General features: G+C 43.9%; 2 protein-coding genes across 2 annotated transcripts in view; both read right to left on the bottom strand.

The window, feature by feature from the left end:
• The window catches only part of LOC135562526 (complement C1q subcomponent subunit B-like), a 13874-nt gene extending 11657 nt beyond the window's left edge, over nucleotides 1–2217 (bottom strand). Inside the window, exons 1-3 of the mRNA XM_065005021.1 lie at nucleotides 1964–2217; nucleotides 1567–1753; nucleotides 820–1001 (exon numbers count right to left, since the gene is read on the bottom strand). Of these exons, the coding sequence (XP_064861093.1) occupies nucleotides 820–1001; nucleotides 1567–1753; nucleotides 1964–1966 (372 nt within the window). The 5' untranslated portion in view covers nucleotides 1967–2217. The remainder of the gene's footprint in view (nucleotides 1–819; nucleotides 1002–1566; nucleotides 1754–1963) is intronic.
• A 10009-nt stretch (nucleotides 2218–12226) lies between these two features.
• LOC115146868 (complement C1q subcomponent subunit C-like) overlaps nucleotides 12227–12500 on the bottom strand; it is a 12439-nt gene continuing 12165 nt past the window's right edge. The window contains exon 5 of the mRNA XM_065005020.1: nucleotides 12227–12500. This exon is cut by the window's right edge and continues 1276 nt beyond it. The gene's annotated coding sequence lies outside the window, so the exon portion shown is untranslated.

Genomic DNA, 12500 nt, shown 5'->3' with positions numbered 1-12500 from the left:
TTTAAAGTTTAAACCATGTTAACCAGGAGGAAGAGGTGTTGTTGTTTACCTTGTATTATAGGAGGAAGAGGTGTTGTTGTTTACCTTGTATTATAGGAGGAAGAGGTGTTGTTGTTTACCTTGTTTTATAGGAGGAAGAGGTGTTGTTGTTTACCTTGTATTATAGGAGGAGGAGGTGTTGTTGTTTACCTTGTATTATAGGAGGAAGAGGTGTTGTTGTTTACCTTGTATTATAGGAGGAAGAGGTGTTGTTGTTTACCTTGTATTATAAGAGGAAGAGGTGTTGTTGTTTACCTTGTATTATAGGAGGAAGAGGTATTGTTGTTTACCTTGTATTATAGGAGGAAGAGGTGTTGTTGTTTACCTTGTATTATAGGAGGAAGAGGTGTTGTTGTTTACCTTTTATTATAGGAGGAAGAGGTATTGTTGTTTACCTTTTATTATAGGAGGAAGAGGTGTTGTTGTTTACCTTGTATTATAGGAGGAAGAGGTGTTGTTGTTTACCTTGTATTATAGGAGGAAGAGGTGTTGTTGTTTACCTTGTATTATAGGAGGAATATGTGTTGTTGTTTACCTTGTATTATAGGAGGAAGAGGTGTTGTTGTTTACCTTGTATTATAGGAGGAAGAGGTGTTGTTGTTTACCTTGTATTATAGGAGGAAGATGTGGTGTTGTTTACCTTGTATTATAGGAGGAAGAGGTGTTGTTGTTTACCTTGTATTATAGGAGGAAGATGTGTTGTTGTTTACCTTGTATTATAGGAGGAAGAGGTGTTGTTGTTTACCTTGTATTATAGGAGGAAGATGTGTTGTTGTTTACCTTGCAGGAGAAGAAGGAGGTGAGGGAGGAGTCGACCCCAGAGGGACTACCCTTCTCCCCAGGGGGGCCAGGGGGTCCTTTGGGTCCAAGCCGACCGGGGTTCCCTTGAAGACCTGACCGTCCTGGAGGACCTGATTCACCTGGCTCCCCCTTCAGACCCTTCCCTCGCAGACCAGACTCACCTGCACATGCATCACAGACTGCTCATTACAGGCCATAACAGGATAGCTTAGTGTCTATGTTACACAGACCGCTCAGAGAAGCATTAGCTTCGTGTCTATGTTACACAGACCGCTCAGAGAGGCATTAGCTTAGTGTCTATGTTACACAGACCGCTCAGAGAGGCATTAGCTTAGTGTCTATGTTACACAGACCGCTCAGAGAGGCATTAGCTTAGTGTCTATGTTACACAGACCGCTCAGAGAGGCATTAGCTTAGTGTCTATGTTACACAGACCGCTCAGAGAGGCATTAGCTTAGTGTCTATGTTACACAGACCACTCAGAGAAGCATTAGCTTAGTGTCTATGTTACACAGACCGCTCAGAGAGGCATTAGCTTAGTGTCTATGTTACACAGACCGCTCAGAGAGGCATTAGCTTAGTGTCTATGTTACACAGACCGCTCAGAGAGGCATTAGCTTAGTGTCTATGTTACACAGACCACTCAGAGAAGCATTAGCTTAGTGTCTATGTTACACAGACCGCTCAGAGAAGCATTACAGGCCATAACAGGATAGTGTGTGTTACCTGGGTCTCCCTTCTCTCCCTTTGGTCCGTCTTTACCGTAGGCTCCGTGAGCTCCTGGTACCCCAGGTATTCCGGGGTAACCAAGGTTTGCGTTACAGCTGGGCTCCATGGCAACAGAGGTTACAAAGGAGGCCAGGATGCTGCCCACCATCACAGCAGCAGTACCCCACCTCAACCACCAGGTGGCCTTATGCACACACACACACACACACACACACACACACACAGCGTTATGTCAGACTCAATCCCGGTTGGAACCAGAACAGATCAGGACAACACTACTACTGTTATAATTGCTGGTCTATCAGATTACATACAGTGTTCAATTAGCCATGCTGTGTTTCATGAATAAAAGTCATTAGTGTCAGTGTGATAGTTATCCTTCTCATTAACATACCATCTGATATGTGCCGTTGTCTGCCAGCCTCTGGGAGGGGTCTGTAGTTGGTGGTCTGTAGTTGGTGGTCTGTAGGAGGTGGTCTGTAGTTGGTGGTCTGTAGTTGGTGGTCTGTAGTTGGTGGTCTGTCGTTTTCAGATGACAGTGGGCTCCTTAGAGGCTCCAAGAGTGTCGGTCTTTCTGAAGACAACGACAGACAGACAGACTGACTGATGAACAGAGAGAGAGAGAGAGATGAACGGCGATACTGATTTCCAGATGGACTGATGGAGGGAGAGAGAGAGAGAGACACTGAGAGAAGCTCAGCTGAAAGAGGAAGAGGACAGTCACATCGAACACTGCATGACCACAACAAAAATGTCCCATATAATTATTATAATTACACCCCGGTCATTCTGTCTCTCTCAGCACTTTCAGTCTCCCTGGTTCCTCTTCCCCCCCAACCCCCCATCTGTCTTCCTGGTTCCTCTTCCCTCCCAACCCCCCCATCTGTCTTCCTGGTTCCTTTTACTGGACTGAGAACAGGGAAGAGCTCCTGAGGTCAGAGTGTTTCTGGATCCTAAATGGCACCCATATTGAGTGCAGTACTTTAGACCAGGGTCCATAGAGTTGTAGTTAATAGTGTGCCATTGGGAACACAGACTGTGTGTTCTGACTACTGTGCTGTTATGGAGATTATGATCTGCTTCCTCTTGTAATGCTGCTGATGTTGTGACAAAGAACCCTCTGACCTGCCATCTCCGACTGACCCTCTGAACACTGAAACTCTGACCTGCAGTCTCCGACTGACCTCTGAAGACTTAAACTCTGACCTGCCGTCTCCGACTGACCCTCTGAACACCGAAACTCTGACCTGCTTCCTCTTGTAATGCTGCTGATGTTGTGATAAAGAACCCTCTGACCTGCCGTCTCCGACTGACCCTCTGAACACTGAAACTCTGACCTGCAGTCTCCGACTGACCTCTGAACACCTAAACTCTGACCTGCTGTCTCCGACTGACCTCTGAACACCTAAACTCTGACCTGCTGTCTCCGACTGACCTCTGAACACCTAAACTCTGACCTGCCGTCTCCGACTGACCTCTGAACACCTAAACTCTGACCTGCTGTCTCCGACTGACCTCTGAACACCTAAACTCTGACCTGCTGCCTCCGACTGACCTCTGAACACCTAAACTCTGACCTGCTGTCTCCGACTGACCTCTGAACACCTAAACTCTGACCTGCTGCCTCCGACTGACCTCTGAACACCTAAACTCTGACCTGCTGCCTCCGACTGACCTCTGAACACCTAAACTCTGACCTGCTGTCTCCGACTGACCCTCTGAACACCTAAACTCTGACCTGCTGTCTCCGACTGACCCTCTGAACACCTAAACTCTGACCTGCTGTCTCCGACTGACCTCTGAACACCTAAACTCTGACCTGCTGTCTCCGACTGACCTCTGAAGACTTAAACTCTGACCTGCTGTCTCCGACTGACCCTCTGAACACCTAAACTCTGACCTGCAGTCTCCGACTGACCTCTGAACACTTAAACTCTGACCTGCTGTCTCCGACTGACCCTCTGAAGACTTAAACTCTGACCTGCCGTCTCCAACTGACCCTTTGGAGAGTCACCTTCATCAAGACTCTAAGTAACACCCCTTGTCCTCCTAACCCTAACCCTAGTCCTCCTCTTCCTCCTTCTCTTCTGCTCCTCCTCCTCTCCTCCTCCTCCTCTTCCTCCACTCCTCCTCTTTCTCTCCCTCCTCTTCCTCCTCGTCCTCTTGCTCCTCCTCTTTCTCCTCTCCTGCTCTTCCTCTCCCTCCTCCTCTTCTTCCTCCTCTTCCTCCTCCTCCTGGTATTAGTTTCCAAAGTTCCAACACCTAAATATAAACAGTACTGGCACCCAAAATGAGTACTGTCACCTAGTTCAGTCCAAGTCAAAAGCACAGTGTAGGGGAGGGAGAGTGGGGTAATTTGAGCCTAAGGGTTAGTTGAGTCACCCCTGTTTTCTAGGAAACCATACACAAAATTATTAATTTGACCAAATATTTAGGAAGAGGTCACCATTTCATGGAGTCTGTGAAGGAAAAAAAACGAATGGAAAAAAAAGGTAGGTTCAAAAAACAGACTTTCACCAAGTCTTGTGTTAGAGGTTACATGATGCTTGTATCTAAACCGAAGTAGATAATTGTATTGGGGTTGTGTGATTGTGGAGGTTAGGTCATCTGTTTCAGCACTCCATCATCAGCAATTAGACCATGAAGGCCTGATTCATGCATTCTCCTCTGGAAAGTTGATGTTGAGATGTGTCTGTTACTTTAACTCTGCAAAGCATTTATTTGGGCTGCAATCTGAGGTGCAGTTAACTCTAATGAACTTATCCTCTGCAGCAGAGGTAACTCTGGGTCTTCCTTTCCTGTGGCGTTCCTCATGAGAGCCAGTTTCATCATAGCGCTTGATGGTTTTCGCGACTGCACTTGAAGAAACTTTCAAAGTTCTTCAAATGTTCCGTATTGACTGACCTTCATGTCTTAAATTAATGATAGACTGTAATTTTTCGTTGCTTATTTGAGCTGTTCTTTGTATAATATGGACTTGGTCATCTACCAAATAGGGATATCTTCTGTAAACAACCCCTACCATGTCACAACACAACTGATTGGCTCAAACACATTAAGAAAGAAATAAATTCCACAAATGATCTTTTAAGAAGGCACACAGGGTAGCCTAGTGGTTAGAGCGTTGGACTAGTAATCGAAAGGTTGCAAGTTCAAATCCCCGAGCTGACAAGGTACAAATCTGTCGTTCTGCCCCTGAACAGGCAGTTAACCCATTGTTCCTAGGCCGTCATTGAAAATAAGAATTTGTTCTTAACTGACTTGCCTAGTAAAATAAAGGTAAAATAAAAAAATAAAAATAAATAAACACCTGTTAATTGAAATGCATTCCAGGTGACTACCTCATGATGCTGGTTGAGAGAATGCCAAGAGTGTGAAAAGTTGCCATCAAGGCAAAGGGTGGCTACTTTGAAGAATCTCAAATATAAAAAAGATTTTGATTTGTTTATCATTTTTTTGGTTACTACATGATTCCATATGTGTTATTTCATAGTTTTGATGTCTTCACTATTATTCTACAATGTAGAAAATAGTTTTAAAAAATTTAAAAAAATAAAAACTTGAATGAGTAGGTGTTCTAAAACTTTAGACTGGTACTGTAGTTCATATATCTTTTCTCTAATTACATTTGTATTTTTAGGCATTACTAATCAAGCTCCGCACAAACAGACATCAATGGATGATCGTATTATCAAATTCACATGAATTCTTAGAATACATCAAATTCACATGAATTCTTAGAATACATCAAATTCACATGAATTCTTAGAATACATCAAATTCACATGAATTCTTAGAATACACCCAGACATCGTCATTTCCGGTCACAACTTATAGACTTGTTTACGTGCTGCTCTGCGGTTTGTTGCTGACGTTTCTTTGCGGCCTGCCAACTTTACGATTTGTACTTTTTAATTACCGTTTTATTTTTATTTACTTTTTCCTCGCTCTACTTTGTTTGTTAAACTTTTTCACCTTGGACGCTTTATCTGGACATGGTTTGTCAGGACCTCCACCAGCTGAAGCTAAGTAGTACATTATGCCTTCTAATTGCAGTCGCTGTACTCATAATATACAGGAGAACGATCTCCTTATGTCGAGGATAGCAATGCTGCAAGCCCAGCTTCAGACGCAATCTTTAGGCAAGGGTAATTTAAGGAAAGATGAAACAGCGTCTGTGCCCGACAATAAGTACAGATAGTAGTATAAATCCCCTCGCACGATCCCCGCAGCCGGCCAACTTTCTCATGGCTTCTGGAAGGAAATGCTGTAGGAATGCTCAACCGGTGTCGCTCATTCAGCCGACTGAAACATTCAACCGATTCTCCCCGTTAAGCATGAAACACTAGTGACCATATCCCCCGCGGTTGTCATAAGAGTCAGAGTCCACGTCTTCTCTGGTCTCTCCTCCAGCCGTTACGGGGTCTGAGCTCTGACAAATTTAACACCCTAGTCATTGGTGACTCCATTACCCGCAGTATTAGACTTAAAACTGGTGCTGGCTGAGGCTAAAACTGGCGAGTGTAGAGAGTATAGAGATATTGTTATCCACGTCGGCACCAACGATGTTAGGATGAAACAGTCAGAGGTCACCAAGCGCAACATAGCTTCAGCGTGTAAATCAGCTAGAAAGATGTGTCGGCATCAAGTAATTGTCTCTGGCCCCCTCCCAGTTAGGGGGAGTGATGAACTCTACAGCAGAGTCTCTGACCCCCTCCCAGTTAGGGGGAGTCTCATAACTCAATCACTGGTTGAAAACGATTTTCTTCCAAAAGATAGAATTTGTAGATAATTGGCCCTCTTTCTGGGACTCACCCACAAAAAAGACCAAGCCTGGCCTGTTGAGGAGTAACAGACTCCATCCTAGCTGGACTCCATCCTATCTTATCTACCAACATAGACAGGTCTCTAACTCATCTAGCTCCACAATGAAATAGGGTGCAGGCCAGGCAGCAGGCTGTTAGTGGAGTCTGTCACTAGCACAGTCAGTGTAGTCAGCTCAGCTTTCCCGATTGAGACTGTATCTGGGCCTCGATCTAGGTTGGGCCATAAAACTGTTCACCTTGGCAATCTCACTGGAATAAAGACCTCCTCCATTCCTGTCATTATTGAAAGAGATTGTGATATCTCAAAATAGGACTACTTAATGTTAGATCCCTCACTTCCAAGGCAGTTATAGTTAATGAACTAATCACTGATCATAATCTTGATGTGATTGGCATCATGGTTTAAGCCTGATGAATTGACTGTGTTAAATGAGGCCTCTCCTCCTGATTCCCTTGCGGTTGTCATAAGAACTGGACCAAGGCACAGCGTACGTAGAGTTCCACATCTTTATTACTTCAGCAAAACCAAAACAATAACAATAACCGAACAACGAAACGTGACTACGTGGTGCACATGCACAAACACAAAACAATATCCCACAAACACCAGTGGGAAAAATAACTACTTAAATATGATCCCCAATTAGAGACAACGATTACCAGCTGCCTCTAATTGGGAATCATACAAAATAAACAACATAGAAAATATAAACTAGAACACAACATATAAATTATAAACTAGAATACCCCCTAGTCACGCCCTGACCTACTACACCATAGAGAAACAAGGGCTCTCTATGGTCAGGGCGTGACACCAACTCACTAAAAGTGGCAGTAATAAAGCCTCTCTTGAAAAAGCCAAACTTTGACCCAGAAAATATGTTTTTAAACTTTCAGCCTATATCAAATCTCCCATTCCTCTCAACATTTAACAAAAAGCTGTTAGAGCAACTCACTGCCTTCCTGAAGACAAACAATGTTCAACAGCTTTTTTCAAAAACATTTTAAAAGCTTCCAGGGAGGGAAATTTTGGGGTTTCATCGAAATGTACAGCTGTGTATCGTCTGTATAGCAGTGAATGTTAACTTTCAAATGTTTTTTACACAGCAACTCACTGCCTTCCTGAAGGCAAATAATCTATATGAAATGCTCCAATCTGGTTTTAGACCATCATAGTACAAGAGGCCGCATTTGTAAAGGTGGTAAATTAACATTTTAATGGTGTCAGACCAAGGCTCTACGTCTGTACTTTTGCACCAAGAACTTAGTACCACTTTTGACACCATCGATTATCACATTGGAGAGATTGGAAACCCATATTAGTCTATGAGGACAAGTCCTTGCCTGGTTTGGATCTTATCTGTCGGAAACATATCAGTTCATCTCTGTTTGTCCTTTGACAAATCAATGGTACGTTTCGATATTCCTCAAGGCTCTGATATTCCTCAAGGCTCCGTTTTAGGACCATTATTGTTTTCACTATATATTCTACCTCTTGGTGATGTCAACTTTCACTGCTGTGCAGACGACACACATTTCAATGAAACATGGTGAATCCCCAAAATTGCCTACCCTGGAAGCCTCTGTTTCAGACATGAGGAAGTGGATTGCGGCAAATGTTTTACTTTTAAACTCGGACAAAACAGAGATGCTAGTTTCTAGGTCCCAAGAAAAAAAGAGATCTTCTGTTGGATCTGACAATTAATCTTGATGGTTGTACAGTCGTCTCAAATAAAACTGTGAAGGACCTCGGCATTACTCTGGACCCTGATCTCTCCTTTGATGAAACATATCAAGAATATTTCAATGACACCTTTTTTCCATCTTTGTGACATTGCAAAAATCAGAAACTTTCTGGCCAAAAAAATTATGCAGAAAAATGAATCCATGCTTTTGTCACTTCTAGGTTAGACTATTGCAATGCTCTATTTTCCGGCTACCTGGATAAAGCACTAAATAAACATCAGTTAGTGCTAAAAACGGCTGCCAGAACCTTGACTAGAACCAAAACATTTTATCACATTACTCCAGTGCTAGCCTCCCTACACTGGCTTCCTGTCAAAGCAAGGGCTGATTTAAAGGTTTTACTGCTAACCTACAAATCATTACATGGGCTTGCTCTTACCTATCTTTCCGATTTGGTACTGCCGTACATACCTACAAGTACGCTACGGTCACAAGACGCAGGCCTCCTAATTGTCCCTAGAATTTCTCAGCAAACAGCTGGAGACAGGGCTTTCTTCTATAGAGCTCCATTTTATGGAATGGTCTGCCTATCCATTTTAGAGATGCAGACTCGGTTTCGACCTTTAAGTCTTTATTAAAGACTCATCTCTTCAGTAGGTCCTATGATTGAGTGTAGTCTGACCCAGGGGTGTAAAGGTGAACGAAAAGGCACTGGAGCGACGAACCGCCCTTGCTGTCTCAGCCTGGCCGGTTCCCCTCTCTCCACTGGGATTCTTTGCCTCTAACCCTATTACAGGGGCTGAGTCACTGGTTTACTTGTGCTCTTCCATGCCGTCCCTAGGAGGGGTGCATCACTTGAGTGGGTTGAGTCACAGACGTGATCTTCCTGTCTTGGTTGGCGACACTCTCGGGTTCGTGAAGTGGGCTATACTTGACCTTGTCTCAGGGTAGTAGGTTGGTGGTTGAAGATATCCCTCTAGTGGTGTGGGGGCTGTGCCTTGGCAAAGTGGGTGTGGATATATTCTGCCTGTTTGGCCCTGTCCGGGGGTACGATTGGATGGGGTCACAGTGTCTCCCGACCCCTCCTGTCCCAGCCTCCAGTATTTATGCTGCAGTAGTTTGTGTGTCGTGGGGCTAGGGTCAGTTTGTTATATCTGGAGTATTTCTCGTGTCTTATCCGGTGTCCTGTGTGAATTTATGTATGCTCCCTCTAATTCTCTCTCTCTTCTCTCGGAGGACCTGAGCCCTAGGACCATGCCTCAGGACTACCTGGCCTGATGACTCCTTGCTGTCCCCAGTCTACCTGGTCATGCTGCTGCTCCAGTTTCAACTGTTTTGCCTGCGGCTATGGAACCCTGATCGGTTCACCAGACATGCTGTTTTGGACTCTCTCTCTCTACTGAACCTGCTGTCTCTAACTCTGTATGATTGGCTTTGAAAAGCCAACTGACATTTACTCCTGAGGTGCTGACCTGTTGCACCCTCTACAACCACTGTAGAGGGCTTTTCAAAGTAGAGGATTATTATTATTTGACCATGCTGGTCATCTATGAACATTTGAACATCTTTGCCATGTTCTGTTATAATCTCCACCCGGCACAGCCAGAAGAGGATGGCCACCCCTCATAGCCTGGTTCCTCTCTAGGTTTCTCCCTAAGATCTGGCCTTTCTAGGGAGTTTTTCCTAACCACAGTGCTTCTACATCTGCAATGCTTTCTGTTTGGGGTTTAAGCTGAGTTTCTGTACAGCACTTTGTGACATCGGCAGATGTAAGAAGGGCTTTATAAATAAATTGGATTGATTACCAGAATACTAAAGCTACATGAACTGTCAAGTCTAGACAGGGCCTTAGCTGAAAAGCTGTCATACTGAATACCAGGCCACAAACAGAACCCTCTGGTGACAACTGACACGCAAACAGAACCCAACAGAACCCCTGGGTGACAACTGACATGAAAACAGAACCCAACAGAACCATCTGGTGACAACTGACACACATACAGAACCCAATAAAACCCTCTGGTGACAACTGACAGAAAAACAGAACCCAACAGAACCATCTGGTGACAACTGACACACATTGGTCATGCTACTACTACTACTAGCGCTGTACTCAGATTATTGCATGGTGTGCTTTTTCCGTAAAGTTTTTTTGAAATCTGACACAGCGGTTGCATTAAGGAGAAGTGGATCTAAAATCCCATGCAACACTTGTATATTTTAGCAATGTTTATTATGAGTATTTCTATAAATTGATGTGACTCTGCAAAATCACCGGATGTTTTTGAACTACTGAACATAACGCGCCAATGTAAACTGAGATTTTTGGATATAAATATGAACTTTATCGAACAAAACATACATGTATTGTGTAACATGAAGTCCTATGAGTGTCATCTGATGAAGATCATCAAAGGTTAGTGATTCATTTTATCTCTATTTCTGCTTTTTGTGAGTCCTCTCTTTGGCTGGAAAAATGGCTGTGTTTTTCTGTGACTAGGTGCTGACCGAACATAATCATTTGGTGTGTCGTAAAGCCTTTTTGAATTCGGACACTGTGGCTGGATTTACAACACGTTTATCTTTAAAATGGTGTAAAATACTCGTATGAGGAATTTTAATTCTGGGATTTCTGTTGTTTTGAATTTGGTGCCCTGCAATTTCACTGGCTGTTGGCGAGGTGGGACGCTACCGTCCAACATATCCCAGAGAAGTTAAGCGAATTAACCCTCTCAAGGCTGCCGGCCCAGGACTGCATCCTTAGCCGCGTCCTCAGAGCATGCGCAGACCAACAAGCTTGAGTGTTTACAGACATATTCAATCTCTCCCTATCCCAGTCTGCTGTCCTCACATGCTTCAAGATGTCCACCACTGTTCCTGTACCTAAGAAAGCAAAGGTAACGGAACTAAATGACTCTGGCCCTGTAGCACTCACATCTGTCATCATCAAGTGCTTTGAGACACTAGTCAAGGATCATATCACCTTCACCTTACCTGACACCCTAGACCCACTTCAATTTGCTTACTGCCCCAACAGATTCACAGACGATTCAGTCGCCACACTGCAATATCCCATTTAGACAAGAGGAATGCCTATGTAAGAATGCTGTTCATTGAAAACTCAGCATTCAACACCATAGTACCCTCCAAGCTCATCATTAAGCTTGAGGCCCTTGGTCTGAACCCGCTCTGTGCAACTGGGTCCTGACGGACCGCCCCAGGTGGTGAAGGTAGGAAACAACACCTCCACTTCGCTGATCCTCAACACTGGGGCCCCACAAGGGTGCGCGCTCAGCCCCCTCCTGTACTCTCTGTTCACCCATGACTGCGTGGCTACTCACGCCTCCAACTCAATCATCAAGTTTGCAGATGACACAACAGTAGTAGGCCTGATTACCAGCACTAAGTGTGTGGTGCCAGGAAATAGCCTTTCACCCAATGTCTACAAAATAATGGAGCTGATCGTGGACTTCAAGAAACAGCAGAGGGAGTACCCCCCTATCCACATCGACGAGACCACAGTGGAAAAGGTGGAAAGCTTCAAGTTCCTTGGCGTACACACCACTGACAAACAGAAATGGTCCACCCACAGTAGGGGCCATGGGCTCTGTTCTAACGTAGTGCACTATATAGGGAATAGGGGCCATGGGCTCTGTTCTAAAGTAGTGCACTATATTGGGAATAGGGGCCATAGGTCTGTGGTTTAAAGTAGTGCACTATATTTGGAATAGGGGCCAATGGTCTGTGGTTTAAAGTAGTGCACTATATTTGGAATAGGGGCCAATGGTCTGTGGTTTAAAGTAGTGCACTATATAGGGAATAGTGTTCCATAAGGCTCTGGTCTAAAGTAGTGCACTATATAGGGAATAGGGTTATTTTTGAAACACAGCATCGTGGATTGCAGGGTTGGGAAAATTCTATTTCAATTCCAGTCAATTCAGGAAGTACACTGAAATCACAATACCAATTTTGTTGAATGGTTTAAAATGAGGAAACCTTCTGAATTTACTGGAATTGAAATGTATTTGATCTAACCCACAACGGTAAACATGGAGATTGTTCCTGTTCAGCATAAAAACACAGTTGACCTTGATTCATTTAATCAAAATGCTTGTTAAAGCATTGGATAATAACAGCACCAAAACTCATGAGTTAAAACGCCTTTACTGTTCAAAACAGAATAATAGAAGTACATTATTAAGTCATTCATTAATTGATTGATTGATTGATTGATTGATTGATTGATTGATTGATTGATTGATTGATTGATTGATTGGATGGATGGATGGAGGGATAGAGAGAGAGAGATATATATAGTGAGAGTAGAGCAGGAAGCCAGAGAAGAGACTGTTCCCTTCAGGTTAGTGAGAGTAGAGCAGGAAGCCAGAGAAGAGACTGTTCCCTTCAGGTTAGTGAGAG

Source organism: Oncorhynchus nerka, linkage group LG19, assembly GCF_034236695.1.
Source record: "Oncorhynchus nerka isolate Pitt River linkage group LG19, Oner_Uvic_2.0, whole genome shotgun sequence".
Taxonomy (NCBI): Eukaryota; Metazoa; Chordata; class Actinopteri; order Salmoniformes; family Salmonidae; genus Oncorhynchus; species Oncorhynchus nerka.
The sequence above is the reverse complement of the archived record's forward strand: the minus strand, read 5'-3'. Positions and strand labels throughout refer to the sequence as shown.